We start from the raw sequence: 25,951 nt of genomic DNA, 5'->3' as shown, positions 1-25,951 counted from the left end.
AGATATATTAGAAACGAGTGCCAAAAATAGATGCCAAAACTCTATTACGGGATGAAAACTCAAACAAATTTTACCCAAAAAATAAATTAGGCAAAAATAGAAGTCAAAACTCATAAATTTTTCCCGAGAATCAACCTCTGCCTCATTTATCGGGCATAAATTCACCCAGAAAATAAAGTAGAGGCTTAAACTCAGGCAAAGGCTCTGTCTTATTTTTCGAGCAAGATCTCGTCCGGGAAAGCCAAAACTCGAGCAAGTTCACAAAGAACCCTCCCGAGTTATGAAATTCGCGGAAAAACATCAGCAAGTTTCCTAGACAAAGATTTAAATATATATGTATTATATACGTTTTGACTCGTTGGTCATGAGCGGAAATTACATCTCCTTGTGTTGAGGTTCAAATGCTACCACAAACGTTTTATCCTCATTTTTATTAAAGAAAAAGAGCAATAAACTGCATTACACAATATTCAAACCCTTGCACACGCGGTAAGAAACAAAAAGGGGTTGCGGCTAAGTCCATCCAGTCAGATACTAATTTGCTATAAGTTAAGACAATCAAAATTATACATTCAATTTCAAACTTGTTTGAGATAATGCAAAATGTAAAAACTGGAGCAATACAATATATTTGCTTCTCCTTATTTTGGATTAGAAAAAATAATTTTTGAAAGGTAGATTATAACTTTGGCGAGTCCATTTTCAAAAAACATTACTCAAACCAACTATATAATTAACATCTACAATCCTGGGGATGAAAATCGTTCAACCCAACCTCAGATTCAGCCCTAATTCCTGAAAGAACAAGATCCCTAATTCTACTCAGCTATATGAATTACAGATTCTGCAATTCTAATTTATAGATCAGAAACGCAAACGTGAAACAGAATCTATCTTTCTACTTCATCAACAATTACACAGAGAATCATAGCTCTAAGCTCTTTCGCCTCTAATTCTTCTAGCGAGCTGGATATCCTTGGGCATAATCGTAACTCTCTTAGCGTGAATGGCGCAGAGATTGGTGTCCTCGAATAGGCCTACCAGGTACGCCTCGGCGGCCTCCTGAAGCGCCGACACGGCGCTGCTCTGGAACCGGAGATCGGTCTTGAAATCCTGAGCGATCTCCCTCACCAGCCGCTGAAACGGAAGCTTCCGGATCAGAAGCTCCGTGCTCTTCTGGTACTTCCTGATCTCCCTCAGCGCCACCGTCCCCGGCCGGAATCGGTGCGGCTTCTTCACTCCTCCCGTCGCCGGAGCGGACTTCCTCGCCGCCTTCGTCGCCAGCTGCTTCCTCGGCGCCTTTCCTCCCGTCGATTTCCTCGCCGTTTGCTTCGTTCTCGCCATCTGATGAAGATTTCAGCACTTAACGGAGAGATTCGGATCGGAATTCTCAGAGAAAAAATCGAGAGATTTCGATCTTGTCGATGATTGATGATGGGAAGCGCGATTTTGGTTGTATTTATAGGAGAGATTTCGAAGGGGCGGGAAAGTTTTGAGCCAGAGTTTTCGTTCCGGATCAATCTGGACCGTTTATTTTGGAAGCGTATCGACGGCTGTTAGTTTGTTTCACGCGGATCGTGATCCGTGGCAGCTCGAGGGGATCACTAAAGTCTGTGCCACGTGCCGCGTCCGGTCTGATTTATATATTTTTTAAATTATTATAATTTTATAATGCAAAATTTGGAGTTATTTCCTTTTTAGTTCAACAAATATAGAGGCACACACAAAAGTGGAAAATAGAACTCTGAATTATAAGGAAGTTAATTATCTACTGAATTTTGTTTGGATTGCCGATTCTTATTTTATACTTAAATACTTAGAACTTTTTGATATTTAGTATTTGTTCTACACACAATTGAAAATATCAATATTATATATTATCTCTTCAATCAATTTTTTTTTAGTAGACTTGCTAGCATCCAACACTACCATTTTTTTTTTCTATTTAGTTTCAAGATTTTAAAGCTCAGGTTGAAGGGTATTTGGGGTTTCAAATTAATGTGTTCCAAACTATACCATCATGCAAAATATTTTCTAAAAAAATATACAAAATTATATTTTCCGAAGGGAGTTTGGGATAGATTGTTAGCAAGTCACAAGGATGTTTCATCCTTATTTTCGAGATAAAGGCAACTCTTCGCTCTCTTTACATTCTTATGGAACATAAACTATTTGGGTTTATGAATGTGTTAACAATTCTGGAGAGAATTCTCGAGAGGAAATTTTAAAATTGGATAAGTTTCGACACCTCCCTTTAGAATTTGCAATCCTTCATCTCTCATTTTGATCAACTAGAGCCTTTCTGTAATTAGCCAACATTTTGTACTTTGACTGCTATGGTTTTTTCTTCTCTTTTATATTCCTTCTATGCATTCTTCATTTTTCTAAATAAAAATGGACATTTTTAGTATTGTTGTGCATATTAAAGTTCAATCAACTAAAGTCAAGTAACCCAATTAAAAAAAAAAAAAAGAAAGAAAGAAAGAAACAATTATCCTAAAGTCAGAGAACTATTTCTAAAACACTTTTAAGCTGATTTCTTCTCCTTGAATACACCCATACCTACCAACAAACATAATAAAAATAAAATATCGTGTAAGACAGAATCCCCACTTATAAATCACAAGAAAGCAAATGTCACATCAAATACTTAAAAAAAACTGTCACATTAAACTTAAAAATAAGGTTCAAATAGGGTTGAGTACCAACTTTTATTTTGATCCTTAAACTAACAAGTGACCAATTTAATCTATATTTAAAAATTTTAACATAATTTCATACGAAATGAAAATCAATTAATACACATTTATTATTAGATTTCAAGAAATTCAATGAATGAAGTATCATGCTAAAATTAAAATTAAAACGAAAATAAAAATTCTAAAATAGTCCCTTCTTACAAGCACATAGACCAAATCGTTATTTTTCGAACGAGCATGGACTAAAATGAATAAATTTTGAAAGTAGAATTAAAAAAAAGGGTACCAACAAAACCATCATCAACAGTGACATCATAGTACACAATAATTGAGGCCAAAACAATAACCATTGTCTCAAGATCAACAATGGCTTTCAAAAGTGCATTAAATAGTACAATCATCTACATTGAGATTATGACAACTCAACTACTCAACTCTGTCAGAAATATGAAAGGTATATCATATCAGGCTAATGATATAGGCTTCTCAATGTTTCTATATCATCAAGACAAAAAAATGAGACGTAAAAAAATGGCATTAATATCAGGAAGTGGTTGAATTTTCACAATTGTTCCACCAAAAGCTAACAGAAAAGCTAGTCGTTAAGGATCGAACATAGTGCCACCATTTTGGTGGGATATATAGCATCTCACCCTCCTCTAGAATGCAGTCCACAAATTCCAAGTCCACCGCCTTCGGAAACTCCTTCCCGTCTATGCTATCTAGATCAACCTTCAACGGCAGATTTATGCATGAAAAGATAAGTAAGCACGAAACGATACAGTCGTGGTAAAGAGTGAATACCTCTCAACAAAACAAATCTAAGAAACAATTAATTAATGAAGACAATACGCATCTCCTAGTTATGCTCCAAAATTTATAAACCATAAGCATGTCAGGGAACTTGTAGAATTGAACTCGATCCATATCCAACCCATGGTGATTCAATTCCTTCTTTTGACCATTGTAATGTAGTTGAGATTTATGAGAATGGTTACCTGGCTGGAATTGCAAAGCATAGTTTCAGTGTATGGGTAAAGTTCTTCAGACAATGATGCATCATAAAGCCTAATGTACTTTTTGCCTAAAACCTGTACACGAGAAAATAGAGTATAGCTTTATAAGTATCAAAAACGACAAAAAGTATTCATCTAACAGCAATTTCTTGGTTATAAGAACTTGCAGAATATTCCTTTTCTTTTCTCCACACATGCACAACATCAGTATCCAACCCTCTTTCAGATAAACTAACATGATTATGTAAATGTATCCAGTAAGATTTTACGCTTCCCTTTAGATTTCTGCATCTAAGAAATTTTGTTGAAATCAGAGGATGCTCACACAACAGAGGATGCTCTTAATCTCTGTTTTCAGTATCGATCCAGTCTGTCAGCAATTTCCAAGGTAAAAGATTCATCTAAGAAAAAATTTGCAGTTTTACTACTCAGTGAATCAATGATCTTATAACCTGGATGCTTACATGGCATGATCAGTTTCTATGTTCAGCTTTAAGAAGTGCTTATTTAATCCTCGAAGCACAAAAATGACTCCATCCCATAATTCAAAATGTAGGGTTGAAAGTCTCAACATAGAATAAATGCATCGAGGAAATGTGGGAAAATCAAAATGAGAAATAAACTCAAAGGGATACAACACTTTCCAGTTTAATCGGTTAAAGAATTTATCTGTAAGTACAAACCTGAGCTAATATGTTGTGATGGGGATCATGGTGTAAAGGTGTTACTGTCCCGGCCGGGCCAAACCAAGCATTAAGAGATCTTAACTCTCCACCACCGACAAAACAGTAATCGGGAATACAAATGTCATTCCGGAGCTCATTTATCTGTCTTTGAAGAAAGAAAGTCATTGAATAATATTTGCAGAAACAAGTCAATTCTTCAGAGCATCGTATGCATATCCATACACAATAAATATATATATATATATATATATATATCATCAGGTTAATTCTCTGAAGAAATTAAAATGCTAAGCAGATAAAAGTTATGTATCAGTACATGCCTGGTCAAATAATGGATGTTGTGCAAGATATGTAATATCATCAGAACAGTCAGTGGACTGGATCCTGCCAAGAAATTCGGAAAACGTAATAAGCTCTTGTTTCCATTCTGGGCGTAAATAGTTCTTCCCAACCTGAAACGCATAAAAGCTTTACAAGTCTTCAGTTCAGGGATGGAAAATATACCAGTCAGCAGGAGTTAAACAACAATAGGAAGAGAAATTATAAAATGGATTAAAAAAAAACTAGACAGGAAATAAGCATCTCAAAAAGGCTACTTTTATATTTGTTATTCCAGTAACTTGCAGAATAATAGTAGAGAAAATTTCTAATAGCATTTGTGACACCAACAAAATCTCAAAATCCAAGACTGTCTTATCATATTGATAGTACACAAACGAACAGATAAATAAATCACCTCAACTGGGATTGTACGGTCACCGGCAACCTTTTGTAAGTAATCCATGCTCTTCCACTTTGTCCTAGCTGGCCAATGAGCCATACCATCACTAATAATAACTGGGAAACCTGGTTGGAAATGTTCACGCAAGAATCCCTCCAGAGACAAAGCAGACATCTTTGTGACCATCTTATTAGTGAGAGCCTTTCCTGGCAAATTCCAAGAAACCTATACATCAAAGGCATCACATTTTACTAATTAGAATAGCTTTTAGAATAGACTTCGAAACGAGCATCATATGATTATATCAACACCACGAAAACAAGAAGTTAGCATAATCATATGATAAAATGATGGAAGAGAAAAGCTTGTGAGGATATCTCATCTCCCACTTCTCTTGTACATTCCTCTTTTGATAATGAAAATTAAGTTTCTTATAAAAAAAAATGATGTTAAGAGAGAAATTTTTTGAAGTAGGTAGGGGCTTAAAGTCATGATATGTTATAAATCAGGAGTCCCTTGCAAGAAAATTGTTTTCTCAGATGGCCTCCAAGTCACCTCATAATTGTATTCACCTTCAAACATATACATATTCCAAGAGAAAGAAGCTTCAGGATAAAATCGTCCTCAACAACAGTCAAATCCATGGTGAATCCATGCTGCCTATGGAAATGAATGAAATCGAAAATCGGTGTTCAGTTGTGTCAACATTTCCCCGAATAATGAAATACAACTTGGAGAACAATATTCAGCGTTAATGAGCAAGTATGCTAATTAGTTGTCTGAATCTGAGGTAGCTCTGAACTTCCTTGTGTAACTCAACATTACTATGGATCTTGAGGTAGAATAAATGATAAAGCCATTCCAAAACGCCATAAGTAAACATTGAGGATTGAATTCAAAAGCAAAATAAGATATACAACGATGTTTAAAAACAAATCCATATTGTTTTTACTTCTGGAGGGTAAGACAAGTATATTTTTCTTGTAGACTCCAATCTTTGTTTTCTGATCTTTAGTGTGAGTTAATATTTTAAGCTTTAATTTTGTATAAAAAATTAAGTTGAATCTCATTCGTTTTCAATGAAATCTCCCATTTTTGTCAGAAAGAAATAGACAAAGAACTCCATCCCCTGGTCCTCATGCTTCACTCATACAAAGTTAAAAGTCCCAAGTTACCACAAATAATTACAGAAAAGGAACTTAAAAGCTCAAAACAGAGCACGAAAAAACAGCAAATGCATCACAGATGAATGAATGAAACTAACATTTTTCCCATTATAAGAATGATTTTAAAACAGAGAGTGCCACAGTGAAGACGACGAAAACATTTCAGCATCAGCAAAAATAATTTCTCCAAAAACATTGGAACCAGCAAGAATTCAGAACACAAAAAACGAACCTCACCTCCTTACTACGCTCGTCATAAAGCAATGGACGCTCGGACTGGTCATCACTCTGCGCCACATCTAAAACCCTAACGATCCTCGCCTCGGCAGAGACCTTCTCAATCGCGGAATCCAAATCCTTCCTGAGAAGCGCGCCGCCCATGATGAGCCCCATATCCAAAACCCTAAGGGCTTCCTTAAACTCACGGGCAGCGAAATGGAAGCTGGCCATGTAGAGGCAGGCCATGGAGTAAGCATCGCGCCAGATTGGGAGAACAGAGTGCCAGGGCCCGGAGTGGAGCTGCTCCCAGGCCATCTCGGCGGCGGCCTCGGCGGCGCATGAATCACCGGCGGCAGCGAGAGAGGCCATGGCGACGAAGGCGTAGCCGCCGTGCTCGGAGATTGAGTGGAGGAGGGACGGCGACTGGGCGTCGAGAAGTGGGGTTTCGAAGTGGAAAGAGGAAGGGGCTCCGTTGGGTTCGGATGAGGACATGGCCGCCGATCAAAGAGAGAAACAAGCTGCAGAATCTGAGAGTGAAGAAGAAGAAGAAGAAATTGAGCTGAATGATTTTGGAAGTGGTTAATATTTAGTAGTTAGAGAGAGCGAGAGAGACAGAGAGAGAAGATATTTTGATAGGTGGGGCAACGCAAATGTTCACTTTTTAAAAAAAAAAATTCATTTTTTTTGTCATGAGGTGAGTAAATATCTCCCAATAAGCATAGGTTTTTTTTCTTCCTTTCCTTTTTTTTTCCCTTTTCTTGGATGAGAATTTTAAGGTTGTAAGTTTGGATTCGAATCTGCTTCCAAACATAAATCTGAAAATAAAGAATACAACTCTAATTTTCTTTTTTTCAAATGTTGTTTGGTAGAAATTTTTTGGAGTAAAAACAAAAATTATTCATGTTATTTTCTAAGAATTGAAATTTGAATTCAAGACCTTTTACTTAAAAGTCTTCAGGTTGACTGTTGACGTTGTTTATTAAAATTGGAACCGGGAGAAGAAATACAACCATTTGTAGAATACCCTTTACCCATTTTCTAATTAATTACAAGTTAATGTTAATGTGTGCTAGTATTATTAATAAACTTTTTTTTTTGCCTTTTTTTTCTTCTTTGGGCTAAATAGAAAATAATGGTTGATTTCAATTTTGTTAAAATTCTCTTCTATCTATTGAGATGCTAATAGAGTGAAATGGAATCAAAATAGTCTTTTAATCTCGTTTCTCACCCATTTTGAAGCTATAGTCGAGATTTAAATTATTACGTGTCATTTTTTTTAAGTTTAAGTTATGTTTTAATCATTGAACTTTTAAGATCATTCCATTTTTCATTCATAAACTTTCCTTAAGTCTATTTTAGTTCATAAATTAAGAAAATATAACTATTTTCAGTTCTTTATCGTTGTTTTATCTTAATACTATGATAATAGCATGATGACATAGACGTATATTTGAGTCACAAAAGTGGGTTGAGCATGAATACTGTGTGGAAAGATATTAGGTAAAAAAAATAGTAGCAATGACCATAATAGTTATTCTTATAAATATTAAGAATTAAAATCAGACAATTTTCTTTTTTGATTATTTGAAATTAATATTTTAAAACTTAAAAAAAAAACAAAAACAAAAATTGAAAGTTAAAAGGGTATTTAAATCTTATTCTTAATTATTTGTAAATAAAAACCATTACATATTAATAAATTAATATGGGTTGTATCAGTTGAGTTCCTAATCTCTGTACTCAACAAACTTATGATAACTAATCTCTTTTTACATTAAATTTTAAGTTCTACAAATTACAAACCTTTTTCTATGGTCTAATTTTCATATAATCCAAAGTCCAAACGCATATATGTTATACAAGCTCAAACTTTTCAATTATTGATAGAACAAAAATACAATTTATTAAAACTTGAGCGGAACATCTTTTAGAATTCACATTTATTAGGTAAACAAAGTAATTGATATTACCAGATATATCATTCCAAATTCAAGTAGAATTAATAGAAATGAAAGTACAAATTAAAGTTTCAAGCGGTGAGTTAGATCTTCAATCACATTCTTCATGTACACTATATCATTGGGCTGTGAGACCACACTCGTTTCTTCGTCTATTGAAATTACTTCCTCGACAATCCAATTCATTTCGATCAGATTTGTTTGTTGTCGATTGAAGAGTCTGACCACATCAAATGAAATTGGGGTGGACTACTTCAATTAAGGACATTCAAAGCTTCATAATTTCTACGTATTTGATTTCTCTACGTTTCTTTTCAACAACCTGCCATGTCTCTGGTAGAATCTAGTCTAATCCACCAACGGCTCTCTTCATTTCATACTGTATCAGTGTTTAATTTTCAACAATCAATTAGTAGAGATGTCCATTGCACTGACAACGACAGACAATCTCTTAAATGTTGTATTAGTACAGATTCGACTCTTTTATAGTTCTTTGTATTACTACTACGTGATTTAGATTTGAGTCTCGATAGTGTGACGAAAGAGTAGTTCTCTCACGTTTAGAGAACCAAACTTTTTTATTTTGTCCCTCTAGAATGACTTGGTCTGAGTGGTAGGATTCTCCTTGTCAAGGAAAAAAATATTAAGAAGCTCAAAATATCAAGGAAAAAAAAAATACTTTCCCAAGTCACCACGTGGCATTTATCATGAATAAATACAAAACACGTAAGCAAATGTTGGGTGACTAGGAGAGCTCCACGTATAGAAGAAAGAGAGAAGACAAAATAATAATAATAATAAAAGAATAAATAAAAAAAAGTAAGTCATTTTTTGAGAGGTCAAAATCCAAATGCCAATTTCTCAAGTAACTATTTACCTAATTTAAAAAAAAAAATCTTAATACAACATGTGAGGATGGGGATCGAACTCACAATTTCTAGATTAAAGACATATACCGATTATCGTTGAACTATTCTCGCTTCAACCATAACCAAATAAAATTAAAATCAACCATTTCATAACATTTACAAATGGTCTTTAAGCTATTTTTTACCTATTCAAAAAATACACTCATTTTCTTGTTTCTTTTTACTTTATAAAGTGTAACTAAAAGTTCCACATTTAGTAAATAAGAGGAATATTCATCCTTTACAAGTTATGATGCAACTAATATTGTTAGTATTGAAGTTTTTTTTTGTGAAATTAAAAGTAAAACCACAACGATGAAACTCAAAGTGAGTAATATTATCATATTGTTATGAAAATATGAAAAGGTTTGTATACCTAACAAATACCTTAAAATGACGGTGAAAATTAAAAATAAAAACATCTAACATTTGAAGGAAAACTTCAATAATTATAAGAGGCACTTACAAACATGACAAAAAATTTTAGTAAAATAAGTAAAATAGCAACTACATTTAGTTTTTTCAAATATAGCATTTTTCTTCCGAAAAAACGGAGGTCCAATTATAAAATTACAAATTCATCCTTTAATATATCTGTAATATATTTAAACACTGATATATATATCTGATATAATAATGATATACAATTGATTTACTTCTGGTATAACCATGATATTTACTCAACTTCTAACATGTCTTACCACTCATATATGTATGATAACCATTGACCACGTTGATACAACACATATATATGTGATATATATATAATTTACCATTGATATACCATTGATATACAAATGATATATCACTGATATAACTATGATATCTACTGATATAATTTCTTATATGATTATATAACTTAACACTAATATAACACTGATATATATTTAATATATACTTAATATGCTTCTAACTTACCATGTATATACCTCTGATATAACCATTATATCTACTAATATAACTATGATACATGTGTATTGATATAATATTATTATATCCAATATTTCTTTCAGATGAAAATAATGGTGCAAAATTTTTTATTTTTATTTTTGAAATATAAAGTTAATATATAAAAGGTTTACGTGGACCATGCACATCCAAAAAGACAAGTCAAAATTTTGATATATTTTATAAATTTAAACCGTTGATATCTCTTATATTTAGTATCTAATTAATATTAATATTGAATAAATAGTAATGATATAGTAATCAACATTATTGATAATATTAGTATATTAATCAACAAATTAAATGGTAAACTAGAATTTAAACAGCTGATATAATACTAAAAGTTAAACATTTGATATACCTTATATTTAGTATATCAGTTGGAAATATATTTAGTATATCATAAATTAGAAATACATCAGATATATATATATATTATATGTATAATATGTACATTTGATGTATATCAGTGGTATATCTGATAATATATATCATGGGTACATCTGATACTATATATTAGGGGTACATTGAATGTATATCAGAAGTATATTAGAGTTAAACGGATGTACATTAGGTATACATTGGAGGTATATCATATACAAATTTACATCAGATTTATAAGAGATATAGATTTGATGTATGATATATATCAAATGTATATCAGATATAGATATACATCAGATATATATCAAATATCATAAAAGTAAAATTGGAATAATAAAAATTCCAAAAATAAAAATGCAAATATTTTGCTATATTTGAAATTTTGAAAAACTGGTGACATTTTTTGAAATACATCAAATATTTTTGCTACCCACTGCAATAACTCACTGCTTCAGAATTTTGACATTAATTTTGTTTGAAAAAAAAACAATGAAGCAATTGTACAATGCTTATTTGTTAATTTACACAATCAATTACCAATTTCATGTATTAAGATCCTGTTTACTTGCTCGCAATCGTAATCAAGGAATTGTAATCAAAATTTTCATTACGTTTGATTATGTTTACCAAAATAAATGAATGGAAATAAAACTCACCCACTCCAATTTAGGAATCACTCCCAAAAAATGCGAAATCCCATTAAGACAAAATAGCTGTGTAATCTCATTCCAATTTCTTAATTTGTGGGACCCACAATATATTTTCTGGTAATTTGACAACAAATACCCTTCTCTCTCTTAGACTCACGATTTTTTGCTCTCTTAAGGTTATTTTTTCAATTGCTCCACTGCTTTTCCTCTTCTCATTTACCTATTTGTATTATAAAATTATTTAATTTTAGATTGAATGGGTAAAAGAAAGTTTATTACAATAAATAATGTAATGATACTATCAAATAAAGTTTAAAAAAATTTAGACTTAAATACAAAATATATAATTTATTACTATTAAGTAAAATAATATAAGTAGATCTAAAAATTATTATAAGTAATTTTTTTTTTCAATATAAAAAATCCCATAAAACCTTTTTTAATTAATATAATTTTATATTAGTTATAAATATATAAGGGTTGGTAATCAGCAAATGCCTGATTACGATTCCAGATGGAAGAAGTAAACACCATGAATTGGTTTCTGATTGCGATTCCAAATATGTTCAAGTAAACAACATCAATAAAATAACATTACCATTCCGATTGATTTTATTACGATTGATTTCTATTACGATTGAGAGTAAGTAAACGGGGCCTAAGTTAAAATTTTCGGTTTGACCCTTATACTTTGGTTAAACATTTACAGATGGTCCCTAAATTATTTTTTTACCTATTTTCAAAATCTACTAATTTTCTCATTTCTTTTTCTTAACCCTAATAGTATTGTGAGTCCAACCAAAATATATCTCACGTTGGGTAGATAAGGAGAAGATTCATTATATATAAGATAGGGTAGCTAATTTCATTGAGTATTAAACTTTTTGAGTGAAGAATTCTTATTCAAACTATTACGTCGCCATTTTTGACAAATAATTTAAAACCACAAGGACAATCCAATATTTTTATCGAAGAAGAAGAATTTAACATCAAAGATTTTTCAATTAAGTTCATATCTCCCCTCTTTTTGCTTTCTTTTTTTGTTTTGACATGAGGTTCAGATCTTCTAATTACACCATTGAAAATAAACAATGGAATGATGTTTTTGACGGCCGAAAAATATTATTTTCTAATCATTAAATATCTAATTAGAAAAAAGAGAAGGGAAAAAAAAACCTAACCAACTCTACTTGATTCAAAATCACTTGCCCTAATTATTAAAAGAAAAAAAAAATTAGAAGTTTCAAATTTTTTTTTGAAGAGTTGTTAATTATTTTTAGAACATTATCATACATGAAGATAGAGTTATTTTAACTAGTCAAAGCTTATCTTGTGGCAAAGAGGTGTCATGTGTACTATCTAACTACAAAGGAAAATAAAAAGTTTTCAATAATCTTGTATTGCCTCTCTTATTATAAGTCCAATTCTAAGCAAAGTAAAGTTTTTCTTGATTTTTCTTCCCTTTATTTTAATTTTTTTTGTCTAGAGGGGAGAGAAGCGCCAAGAAACATGCTTATGCGTACGAAATATATGATTCATTAATAACATCCAATTGTTGGTTCGAAATTCTCCGATTGATGCAACTTTCATAGCTTGGCCTCAGAGGGAAAAGTCTAAGAACTTGCTCAAGATGATCAAAGATTATATCGACAATTTGCAAGCACGAGAAATGATAGCAAATTAGAGTTATATTAGGTGCAAATAATATAAAACTTAACATGACCATATTGCTTAGGTTTTGGTGACTTAGGGAAGATACTTTGATGAGCAGGCACACATCTCTGACTGTCATATTACTCTCATCAAGTATATCAATAAACTTAATTGAAGTAAATCGATTTTCTTCCTCAATCAAAATTTCGGACAAGTATGAAAGTTAGGTGGGTAAGGGGACCTTTAACCATAATTGAGAATATGATACGTTATTTTAGTCTCCACACGAAGAAATGCGAGCATGTAAAATTCGACTGCAGAGAGTTTGAGAGAAGAATAGAAAAATTTTATTCATGAGTAGGTAGCCAAAATTGGAGAAGGATAAAATGGATCATAATAACCAGAGAACTTTTAGAACTGAACAACTAGATATTCAAATATGTCAACATAAGAGAATGATATTGTTATTAACATTTGATCTCCTAGAATATGACCATAATCATAATGTCATGACTTCTATCATTCTCACTAGAGGAAGAGTAAGAGGATTCATGGCATAGAAAGTGATCATTTTCTTGTGATATTACCTACATTCTTGATAAAATTTGACATGACCAAAGTGGTTGATTCCCAATTGATGGGAAAAGAACCTAGTCGACCATGGATGTCGATGTTGGTCAATTGCATTTATTGTGGTCAATCCCTAGATGTAGAAATATATTAGTATTGTTCGTGAAAACTTACTGATTTCAATAAACAAAAGAAAAACCAACTCAAATGTTGTCTTTATCTAAATTCTATCCATTTAATATCAAACGTATGTTTTATAATTTATACCTATGAAAATACCTTTTTCCAATGAATTCTTCTTAAAAAAAACTTATTGAAGGGTAAGAATTATAAGACATTTTAAAATTTAAGATGAAAATTATAACATTTATCTAAATTTAAAGTGTAATTCAATAAAATAAAAAATTTAAAGTTAAAATTGATACACCTTACCGAATTCACAGTCAAAATTGATATACATTTTTCTTTCCCACAAATACTACCAAAAAAGCTACACCTATAATTTCAAGAAGCTCAAAATCTCAATCCATGAAACATAAGTTGCCACGTGGCAATTTATCAATGACAAAGAGAAACGACACGTAAGGAATTTTGGGTGACTTAGAGAGCTCCACGTAAGAGTAAGACAAAAGAAAATATCATTTTGAGAAGTCAAAATCCAGTGTCTATTCCTTTTCTTTTGCAAAAGATCTAATGTCCGTTTCACAAGTAAAGTAAGTAACCTTTCATTCTTTCGCCAAATAAAATCAAAATCTCTTTCATACTAAGAAAGAAAAATAAATTAACAATAAAAAGTAACCAACCCTTGTCACATCTCTCATTAATATTCATATTTAAATAGGATATTTTTAACTGGTAGCAAAAATATATTTACTATATTTATAAATATACCAATAACTTTTTTTATTTTAAATAGGGTAAAAGGTTCAACATAATATTTTTTATTATTTTGATTTTGTCCTTATTATTATTGGTATACTTCCTATTAAATATATAAGTTATATAACTAATATATCTTATATAAAGTATATCTCTAATATACTTGATTTTAGATATATCAATTATATAACTAATATACTTCATATATTAGGTATCTCATTGATAAATCATTCTTCAAGTTGAAATTGTTTATTCAAGTAACATTGTAGTTTTTTTTTTCTTTAATTGAGATATCAAGTATATCATTGATATATTTCATTGTATGTATATTCACCCAAAATATATAAGTGATATACTTCATTTTAGGTGTTGATGTCAATTCTTGGACAAGCGCCATGTATGCCTTCGTCTCCAAGCTCTTGGTTACCTGCACACAAAAATCTAGCAACGGTGTGGAACTCCGTCGAATTCACTCCAATGCTTATAAGTTAGAACTCAAGTTGGGAGTAGACGGATATGAAGCAAGTAAAGTAGAAGGGTAGTAATCTCGAGGGTGAGAGTTTTCTTGAGAGTGTGTGTCGAATTCTCAGGAGGAATTGTATAGGGAAAGTCGACTTTCCTTGATTAAGGTTGCTCTTTTCCTTTTATATGGAAAGAGAGTTCCCCTTTAGTGTGGGATGGACACCAGGGGTAGTATGTCGTGCCTGGGGTCGTGGAAACCACTGACATCCTTCTTCCCTCTATGTGTCGTGGATGAGGGGCGTGGCGGTACCCTAGAGGATCCTCTGAGGCATATCATGGTTTGGGTATGGGGTGTCAGCACCCTGCACGCTTGCAGTTCTTCGTACAAATCATCTAGGTGCACTTGGCCTCAAGGCCAGTGCGCTCGTCTTCTTCCTATCCTTTGTTTACTCAATCCACATGACTGAATGGGACTTACGACTGATGACATCTTGGTTTTTACCCGATAACATTAGGTATATCAACTTGAGGGTTATAATTGACTTTTCTATTATTTTGTTTGGGTTGGGCCAATATTTTTTACGATATTTGTAGGCTATTACTATTTTTTCAATTAACTATTAACTTTTTGCTATAGTTGCAAACAATCTTTTTAAATATTTGGATAAATGACTAGTTTGGTTCCTATGATTAAAGACTTAGCATCGATTTGATCCAATAATTTTAGAAGTTATTTAATCTCTTAATTTGGTTAAACATCACAGATCATTCTTAAACCATTTTTGTACCTACTTGAAAATCTACTAAGTTCAACAATTTTTTACTTAGCATCAATCGATCAAATAAAAAACACCAGCTTATTACAATATAGGCAATTCTTTAGCTTTGATCAAATGATAAATTGAATGTCTCCAAATCATAATGACCCAATTGAAATTGAAACCAATACCATAGGAATCAAATAAAACCTTTTAAAACCACACGAGCCAAATTGAAACTAAGTCCGGCTAATATAATAATATCACATACTTTAGTTTATAAAACAAAAAATTAAAATTTTATTTGTTTTTGAAAATTTAAACTTATTATAATTTACTTGGTAAACTTGAGATAAAATGTCTATAAAATAGATGTTGAGCTCTTCCTCTCTTGGGAAAGAGGTTTGGGAATTAATGACATTTTCAATAAAAGAAAGAGCCCAAGACAGAATACATCAACTGTGCATTGATGTAAAAAGAAACATTGTTTCTTTCATCCCACATAGGCCAAATAGAAATAATGAAAAGACTAAAGTTAAATGTCAACTATATTTTTCTTAATGGAAAATTGAGCTTTCATTTAGACGAACGAAATAAAAACTGAGAGGTTTACAAAAAGGACACGCTCCAATCAAGCAAGATCTGACCTAAGGAGTAATTACAAAAAAAAACTTTAGACACCTAGCTCAAAAAGAGACATGATATCTAACAAGATCTCAAACCTCCTCCCAAAAACTCACAATCCCTCAAAACTGGGGATGAAGAGGAGTCTCCTCCATCACATTCGAACACGCTCTAGGATGAGCCAAGCGAATGACACAGTCTAGAAATAGTAATCTCAAACTAAGGATGCACAGTGGCAGCTCCAAAGAAGATGATCGAAGCCCTCTACTGCTCGACAAAGAATACAACACTACAGTCCTATCAGAAAGGTCGGTCGAGTGTCTCAAAATCCAATCTGAAGTCTTAACTCGAGTAAAACCTGCCATGATAGAGATTGTTATCTTAGTTTCCAAAAATATGTTTTCCTTTTTCCTTTCTTCCATCTCTACTTAAAATAGGAATGTAAATTGAAAGTGAAAATTTGACCAAACCAATCAAATAACCAATTTGTTTATATTTCATATCTTCAAGGGGCAGTGGTGAAGGGTATCCCAAATTTGAAAACTTCAAAGGTATATGGAGAACATAATGGCTGTAGAATGTGTCTGATTTAGAACTATAATTCATCTGAGGAAGCTGAACTCAGTGGTTTCATTAAATCCCAAAGTAAATCAACTGGGAAAATAATACCTTCTGTTGATCTCTTCCCTAAGGAGGGTGGGAGAGAAGCGCCGAGAAACGCGCTTATACTCTGAAACATATGATCCACAGATAACACGCAAACGAGGCCGAAATTGCCCAACTGATACAAACTTCATATCTTGGCCTCACTTTGAACCTGACTCTACTGACAGTTTACACAGTATAGGAGATGATAAAAGTTACCAGGTGGATACAATATAAAATCTGCCCTGACCCTCGTTGCCTTGGTTCGGATGCCTCAGAGAACCGCATAAACCTTCGACGGTCATAATTGTCATCAACTATAACAACAAACTTAAATAAATCACCTTGATTTTCTTTCTCAATCGAAATGTCTATAGCAGGTTAGAACATTGTTGGATGCACACCCACAATTCTGCTATAGAACATTGTTGGATGCACCCACAATTCTGTCTGCCCATTCTTCCCTCGCACTCTCTTCTAAGTGAAATAGAGAAGAAAAAATTGTTAGACGAGTAAGGAGACCTAGGACTGCAATTGAGAAAACTAGACATTTGTTTAGCCCTTATGAAAGGAAATGCAGGCGGGGTGAAACTCGGTAGAGATTTTGAGAGCAGGATAAGAGTAGTCTTGACAGCAGAAATTGGAGAAAGATTGATGCATGTCAATGGATCATACAACAAGGCAACCTTTACAGAATTGAAGAACCAGAGATTCTAATCAGGATAAGACAATGATGCTGTTATTAACATCTAATCTACTAAAGACATGAGAATAAAGTCATTTCACAACCGCAGTCTGCAAATCAACTAATTTACTGGAAAAAATGAGCATTATTCTCAGTAGAGGAAAGCAAAGGGATCCATCGCATAGAAAGTGATCATTTTGTTGCAAAAAGACTCCAACTCCTATTACCTACAGTCTTGATAAAATTAGACAAGATCGAAGAGGACGATTCCCAGCTATTCAGGGAAAAGAACCCTGTCGACCATGGATGTCGGTGAGCTGCATTTCTTGCAGTCAATCCCTGGACATAGAATTGTATTAGTATTGAAGCATAACTTTTAACAGAATTCCTTTGGACATAAACAAGTTACCACGTGAAGAAATGGCACATTACAAGGAGGCATTCCTAAGGCTCAGAATTTACAGATTTATTAGCAAAACTATGCTCCGAAGTATTGGATCAAATCTTCATCAACCAAAAAGTCATCGAATGAGCTTGCACCATCGATTCCAAGATGGAATGGACTGTTAAATGCTCCATAATCTAGCGATAGACTGTTGATTGGTGATCCAAACTGTGCATCGACGGGCCTATCTTGCTCGGTGTTGAACGTTTCTTTTACGTAGTTGAAATCTGCTCCTGTGGTCTCATCATTTCTATTCTGTATTGACACTGGTACTCCTTCCTCCAATCTCAACTGAGGCTCGCTAACAAATTGAGGATGCTGAACATCATAATTGGATCTATATTCCACGGATGGGTTATAAATATTGTAGGCACTTTCATGTTGCATCTCAGCATTTTGTATAACAGGGTATAACAAAGGCCTTCCACCAACATACATGCTCTGAGTGGACATTAAGTTGACGTTATCGGAGGGCGTGGCGGAGAACACGTCGAACTGAGGAGCTGGCACTTCTGATTGGACATCCAAATCCTTCTCCAGTGGGCTCAAAGCTGTGACAGTGTCATTTTGCTGTTGGTTTACTGGAATTTCAAATCTATCTAATGGTACATCAGAATGGTTTATATCTAGATGAGTATTTCTTGGTTCCACGCACGGTTGTTCATTCCGAGATGAAGCAAGTGCTTGATCGGCATGTTTTAACCTGCCACCACGATGTCTTTTTCCCCTATGTTTTTCACCTTGCTCCTTTACTTGAACAGGTTGACGAGCATTACTGCGTAGATTACTGGATGGCTCGGCATCCACCGATTGATTTCTCCTGTCCACTTTAGAAGAAACTGACCCGACACCATCATCGGCAAGATCAACATCATAGTCACTGTCACTGCTTACTGCAGCTTTCTTTTCACCACGGCCACCTACTGGCGTCTCTGTTATTCCAGATGCCCCATTATCACTGCTCGGTTGTCGAATTAGAGATTCCTCTCGGCTTAAAACTCCCAACCAAATTGCACTCTCCTTTGCTGTCATCTTATCTTGTAAGCACTTCGACTGGCGTACATGCCTCCTTATCTTTGTTATATTAGGCGACATATGTTTAATCACGGCTGTTAAAACCCCAACTTTCCACATCTTCTTCAAATCATGCGGCTTCTTATAAGGAGGACTATGGCCATGGGATAGCCCAAGTTTTACCCACCAATCTTCGTTTCCAGAGGGCCACCATGGTGGAGGAACCCCTTTTTCTAAAGGATACTTCCGTTGAGGGGGATCACAATGTTGCATCAAAGATGACAAAAGAGATCCGAGAGTCGCATCCTGCAGGTCTTGAAGAACACTCTGGGAGTTTCCGCTTCCATTTCCATCTGCCTCTCCCTTGGCAAGACATTCTGCATCATACTTGGCTATGGCAGCCGGTCCATTCTTATCGAATTTAACCTTTTCTTTCCACCAAGCTCGAATGTTATCAGAAGCCCCGCTAACTGGTTTACCCTTTTCAGGTATAATGCCATATACAAATCCCCGAGCTTTGCATACTTCCATCAGTTTCAGCATATACTTGAGAATCCCATCTTGAGCTCTAGACATCTTCTTCCTCCGAGCCTGATCCGATGTCTGCTTCGGTTTCTGCTTCTCAGCAGCCTGTTGTGCAGCAAGCTTCTGCCTTTCCTTAATCCTTTTAAGCTTGATCCGGTCCTTCCACATACGCTTCTCCAGATCCTCTGCTTCGATTTCTTCATCACTAACATCTTTCTCCACCATATTATCACACCTTATATCATCAACTTCCATATCCGAACTATCTCCCAAACCGTCATCAGCCATCATGAAGTTCTCCATTAACGATGACAATCTCTGATAAGCCTAATAGTAAAAGATGATAAAGAGAGAGCAAAATGAATTTAGAGTCTAATTGGCTATGTTGATTCCATAAGCACCATCCTCGACGAAGTGAAAATTACGATATTAAACTGAGTTTTCGTTCATTTCGAAACAACAAAATTTCAGATTACACTCTTTTCAATTTTCTCATCTCTTCACACCAGTCAAACAAGAACTGAAAAAAGAAATTGGCAAAATCAAGTATCATCATCGATCAGAATAGCCCTTTCCTCTTATCATTTCCAACACGCCAAAATAGCCCAAAAACCTAAAAAATTCAAACCTTCAAGAACTCCCTTCAGATGCCATGATTTCATAGTAGCTGAATCCAATATTCAAACCCCACCGTAGAGAGAAACAAAACCCCCCAAATAGAAATTTCTCAAATCCCAGCAATCAGCAGATTAAAATCTCTATGAAATTACAGCCAAATCAACACGACCCAGATAAAAATCTCAACAAATTCTCCAAGTATTCGGGAAAAAAGAAAGAAAGAAAGAAAGAAAAGAAGTTCGCCCCACCGACCAAATTGAATCACAGGGCAGATGGGAAAGTTAAAATTCTTACCAGAAATCGAGTCCAATCGCGAAACCTATGGGTGAAGAGGCATAGAAATCGAAACTCGAGAGAGGGAAAATGGGATTATCCAAAACAATGGGGCGGCGCTCATAAGCCCTTCAGAAAAGAGTGAATGAAGATGGACTATGAGGTGAAAAAGGAGGGAGGAAAAGGCTTAGAATCACAGAAAATCCGATGCAAATGAAGAAGAGAGAGGCAGTGGAAGAATCAAAAAGGGGTTTTACAACAAAAACAAATCAATTGAACAAATAAATCACAGAGAGGAGAGAGAGAGATGCTACGCAGCCAGAGAGGCGGAGAGGGAAAGAACGGTCAAGGACCTGAGCCCAAGTTACGCTGTTAAATTTCCATTTTGACCTTTCCAATTTTCTTTTAATTTTAACTTCAATTCATTTTAATATAAGTTTAGTTTGATTGATGTATTTTCAACTTTAATTCGATTTAGTGATTGTATTTTGTTATCAAAGTGAGCATAATTATGAGTTAATTGACATATATATCCAACAAAGAAGTTGTGAATTCGATCCCCACCACAATGTATTGTACTAAAATAATTTGTATTTGGTTCCTGTATTCTTGAAAGTTAACTAATTCAGTCTTTAATTACAATATTTAACATAGATTTTATACATAATAGAAAGTTTTTAATATAAAATTGTTTACAGTTCGTGCAAGGAAATGTTCCTCCAAACAATCAGGTTTATCTCTTCCATGAGTTTGATGACCTGTAAGACAAAGGTGAGTACTTCGATGCTGAAGCCAATCTTGATCGGTGAATTTGTGTATTATATTTAGAAGGCATTCAAACATACCTTGGTAATAGATTACCAAGTTTTATTACAAGTAAACGAAGGTAAATTGGATAGTAAGGAAGGTCGAGATTCTTGTTGGGTTTATAAAGGGGAATGCAAACAAAGTCCTACGTTAGCTAGTTAAGGGAATGATCTATAGTATCTAGACGAGCACAATTATCTCTATTCGTACGAAGCCTTTTGGATGAAACCAAAAGCACCAAATTCGATTGTGTCCACGCTGTTTAGTCAAGTAGATCAAAATATTACTTTTGAAAGTAAGAGACTAGGAATGAACAGAAATTAAAAATAAAGTAACTAAAATGGTTTTTTTTCTTTTTCTTTTTTGGTTATTTTTGATAGACACAAAGTTGTAAATATTAAGCATCCGAAAATAGTATTTTGATAAAATAATTATAGTATATATTGAATAATCATCTTTGAGGATTGAATTTAGTAATCTATTTATCCTTTGTTTGGAATGAAGACCGAATAAGAAACGATTTCAAATGGTGGGAAAAACTAGAAATGTTTTTTAAATTGTTGTGTTGTTTTTTAATGACAGTGATTGGAAATGGATTCGATTTAAAAATTTTGTTGGGCTGGTCTCTAGAAATAGAAAGAAAATATACATTTAAATAACATAACATAACAACATCCTAAATTGTGAGGAAAAAAAAAATCTGGTGAGTCAAATTAATAAATTGATTTTGAAACCCATTAAAATTCCATTGCGTTGATTGATAAGTTTCGCATCAGCATATCTCAATTAATTAAGTTATATATTTTTGATCGAGGTTGAATTCAAATTCCTCCCTACATAGTGAATTAAAAAAATGTGAAGTCATTTGTTTGGGGGTAAAAATACCTTAGACATGTGGATGACACTCATTAGAGTTCAAGGAGTGAAATAACCTAGGTCCACCTCGAACCTGCCGAGGAGACTACGTTCGCCCATCGACAATGCTAAGTGTAAAAAGCTCCAGTTCGACCTGGGCGGGTTTGATCTGCTCGGAACCCGACAGGTCCGACATGAGAAAAAACATATAACCTCGGGTCGTGAGTACTGTCAGATCCACCACCTATAAATAGAGGGCCTCATTTCACGCTCAGATGTTGAATCTCATCTTGAACTTAATATTGAGTCCGACCTACATTGACTTGAGCGTTGGAGAGTTTGGCCTCTTGTGTAGGTTCACTCTTGAGTTCAGGTCGAGTCAGAGACCGGGTTCGAGCTTGGTTCATAAAACAGGGTTGTGCAATCCTTTGCATAAACATCATTGCTTTCAAACCTTACATTTTTTTAAAAAAAATGTCTTATTTACTGCATGGTTAGATATTGATACGCATGGTGAATCAACATTTCTACAGTATTCCATAAAAAACTAAAAAAGTATAATTAAAAAATCACTAATATGAATATTAAAACTTGTAAATTATTAAAAAAGAATAAAAGGCTTATTTGTTAATTTAAATATTTGCTATGAATTTTTATTTTTATAAATTTTTCAAAAATATTCATCGATATTTCTATAAAATTGAGACACTGACATTTTCATTCATATCGATATTTGAAACCTGAGAAAGTATACATTCCAATTTTATTAACATATTAGTTTATTGCAAAAAAAAAAGTGTGGTTAGACACTAATATCTTCTCTTATAGATGAACGGTAGATTTCAATGACTTGTGTCTCATCTTAAATATTGGTGGTTCGATCCTACCTTATAATGATTGTATTAAAAAAATAATAATAATAAAATTTGCCCCTCTGCTTAATTTGTAATAAGATTCAAAATTTGGTTAGTAATTTAAAGATTATAGGATTCATTTGTATTTGAGAAACAAATATATTAACAATGCTATCTATTTCTCACACCTCTTTCAAAAACTTCCCAAAATTAAAATTAGAAATAGAAGTTATTGGAGCCTCGTTGGGTATTGTTCTCAACTTCTTGTTTTAATTAAGAAAAAATGAAAATATATTTGGTAATATTTTTAAATTCTTTTATTACAGAATAAATATGAATTTGATGGCTCGCATTATTGTTTCTATTCTTTAAAATTTTAAACTGGAAGATGAAAGTTTAAGTTGAAAAATAAAATTTTCAAAGTTATGACCCCATTTTTAAATTTTAAGATATTTACTATGCATTTTATAAGTAGCCAATAATAAATTTAAAAATATAAAACAACAAACAAAGAAACCATTTTTCCATTAAAAAATGTTTAATTTTGTTTAGGGTGGATTATGATCTAGCTCAAGAACTAGAGAAGATCGGATATCTAGGAGGTCATTTACCACCTGCCACGTGTCGACGAGAAAAGGTCCTCACATAAATGTTGATTATTAATATTAACAAGTCCTTTCGAGTCAGCGCATATTTGTTGAGCCAACCTCTTGGATACTTTATTCAGTCGATCCCCTGGATGTCCGAGTCGACCTAAAAGCAGATATCCACAGGGATATTGGCGACACCATTCTCCGACAACACGCCGCGTTTCACGGACAGTCGGGTGCCCGTTATGCTATTGTCGAAAGCCCTGTTAGAGATTATCCCTATAAATAGGGAGGTCTGTCCCTTATACAAGGTACGTGAATCCATTCGCATCTTGAGTATTAGATCGGACTGTGATTGACTTGCTCATCGGAGTGCTAACCTTGTTTTGCAGGTTCTTCGGAGGAACAAGGTAGATCGTCTCGCGAGTGCCGATCTCAAGGGATTCCTAGCTTAACCATTTTTGGATCAAACAGGCCTGCAAAAATGAAGCAAATACTCTGTCGTTCAAGTTAGTAAGGGACCGATTTAAGGTCTCAAGTCGGAGTTCAGATAGTGTACCTAATGCCACAATATTGCTTCTTTATAGGGAGTCAGGTGATAGCGACCTCCAATCATTTTGTTATGCTGTTGAAAAATCAGCTGTACAACTTTAGACTATCAGGTCCTTCAGGTCGAAGCATATTTTTTTACCAAGTAGGGTTTGACCATACTTTTAGGTCACTTAGGTCGAGCTTTAAAGGTCGGTCACGTTATCTTCGAGCTTATGAGAAAAGATTTTCATATCAATCTTTCCTAACTCTCCACGTGGCTAGTATACTTTTACCCTCCAACATATTTCATGGTATTTATCTTTTAGAGGATACAATTTTTTTTTTGGATAAATTGTTTTCAATTAATTTTTTTAACTGTTAAAATAATGAAATAGTTTACCTTCTTTTTGAAATTTTAATTTTAGATTAGCTTCAAGATAAAAGCTTTATCATTCCAAAGGTTTGATTTAAGACAATATTATATAACATAGAATTAAAATAATAATACTAGATAAGACTTTTTATTGTTCATGTTTTTATCACAAAATTAGTCAAGGTCAAACCTGGTATGCCACTTTGAGAGAGTTTAAGTGTTCATGGCAAGGAAAAAGACATGCACAAAAAGAGACAAACATTCTTACGCTTAAATGAGTTTAAGTTCCACTTTAGTGTAAAGACCAAACTAGAATACGATATCTGATGTGGAAGTGAAGCCCTCTATTTATAGGATGGGGATTCAACGGGTGGTTATTGACGTCGTCTCGAAGATCGGGTTGTCGAGTACCTGTGGTCGGACCTTGGGTCATATCTTCGCTACAGAAGGTGTCTATGTTTGGTGTTTGCGACTAAGTATAGAAGGTCAATCCTTTTCGAGATAGTCTTTAGGTTAGACTTTATCTTTCGATCTTCCTCTATTCTCTACATATGGTAAGGCTATTTTCTGCCCGACTGTTTATATAAATAATAAAGTAATTATTTGTTAATTTTATATATAAGAAAAATTAACATTACAAATGCAGAGAGAAAATACAAACTTGTAACGTACAAATTAATTTTGATTTAATTTTATTTGGTTGGAAAAAGTAATATCAATTTTGTTTATTTTCTTACCAATTCAAACACAATCACGTAGATAAGTCTCATCCTTGGTTTATATCCTCACTCACATACTTTACATCCTTCCACGTCATCCAATTTACAAATTAAGTAAGTTTAGTTTTGGAGTTCTTTTACTTGCTCCGGAAATAAAAATGCACTTTATTACGTAACTTGCCGATAAATGATATTTATTTTTTCTTTTGAGATCAGAGATTCAAATTTCCATACCCTATATTTATTGTGCTAAAAATGGTAATCTTCGATGTAGACTGCTTAAACTTGTGAGTGCACGACGGTCTACCAAAATGAATTACAAAAATTATTTAACTCTAGGAATTAATTATGGACACAAAACAATACGTACCCATGGTACTATTTTTATTAATTTTGAAATTTATAATGTTTTATCTCTTCGTTGACCATCCCAACTTGATTCCTTAAGTGGTAATTAAGATATTTGTAACCTTCTTAAAAAGTTGAATATTCAAATTCCACCCACATCTGTAACGTCATGTACTCTCAAAGGAAAAAGAAAAAAAAACTATATAGTAACCATTGTACTTAATTAATTAGGGAAGATGGACAAAATAAGCCTTTTTAAGTTTTTTAATCATCTTTTTTAAAATACAGGTTTTATAGGCATTTGCTGACATCACCTTCACACCAAATGAACCTCACTACCCCTCCACTAATATTTTAGATTTCCCTCC

The 25,951-nt window shown here is 33.5% G+C and overlaps 3 protein-coding genes across 6 annotated transcripts; all 3 read right to left on the bottom strand.

Moving 5' to 3' along the window:
- Positions 1-699: 699 nt before the first annotated feature.
- LOC111021458 (histone H3.2) lies at positions 700-1,450 on the bottom strand. The gene has a single exon (XM_022298438.2). It carries the CDS (start codon positions 1,342-1,344, stop codon positions 934-936), a length of 411 nt encoding a protein of 136 aa, XP_022154130.1. The 5' UTR covers positions 1,345-1,450; the 3' UTR covers positions 700-933.
- Positions 1,451-3,027: 1,577 nt separating this feature from the next.
- JMJD5 (2-oxoglutarate (2OG) and Fe(II)-dependent oxygenase superfamily protein) lies at positions 3,028-7,100 on the bottom strand. Of its 4 annotated transcripts, none has more exons than XM_088124685.1 (6): positions 6,521-7,100; positions 5,138-5,347; positions 4,718-4,853; positions 4,399-4,542; positions 3,698-3,790; positions 3,028-3,431 (listed from the first exon to the last, which is right to left on the bottom strand). In XM_088124685.1, exons 1-6 carry the CDS (start codon positions 6,997-6,999, stop codon positions 3,243-3,245), a joined length of 1,251 nt encoding a protein of 416 aa, XP_087980811.1. In that variant the 5' UTR covers positions 7,000-7,100; the 3' UTR covers positions 3,028-3,242. The 4 variants fall into 4 exon arrangements, with proteins under 4 accessions (XP_087980811.1, XP_022154057.1, XP_022154054.1 ...); XM_022298365.2 differs by having other exon boundaries at positions 4,722-4,785; XM_022298362.2 differs by having other exon boundaries at positions 4,722-4,869; positions 6,521-7,099.
- Positions 7,101-17,786: 10,686 nt separating this feature from the next.
- Positions 17,787-20,843, bottom strand: EIL3 (ETHYLENE-INSENSITIVE3-like 3). The gene is made up of 2 exons (XM_022298412.2): positions 20,528-20,843; positions 17,787-19,942 (listed from the first exon to the last, which is right to left on the bottom strand). The coding sequence occupies exon 2, from the start codon at positions 19,916-19,918 to the stop codon at positions 18,110-18,112; it is 1,809 nt and encodes a 602-aa protein (XP_022154104.1). The 5' UTR covers positions 19,919-19,942; positions 20,528-20,843; the 3' UTR covers positions 17,787-18,109.
- Positions 20,844-25,951: the final 5,108 nt, after the last annotated feature.

This window comes from Momordica charantia (assembly GCF_013281855.1).
Source record: "Momordica charantia cultivar OHB3-1 chromosome 6 unlocalized genomic scaffold, Mcharantia_2.0 BLBB01000006.1, whole genome shotgun sequence".
Taxonomy (NCBI): domain Eukaryota; kingdom Viridiplantae; phylum Streptophyta; class Magnoliopsida; order Cucurbitales; family Cucurbitaceae; genus Momordica; species Momordica charantia.
Note: the sequence above shows the minus strand (reverse complement) of the source record. Positions and strands in the feature narration are given on the sequence as shown.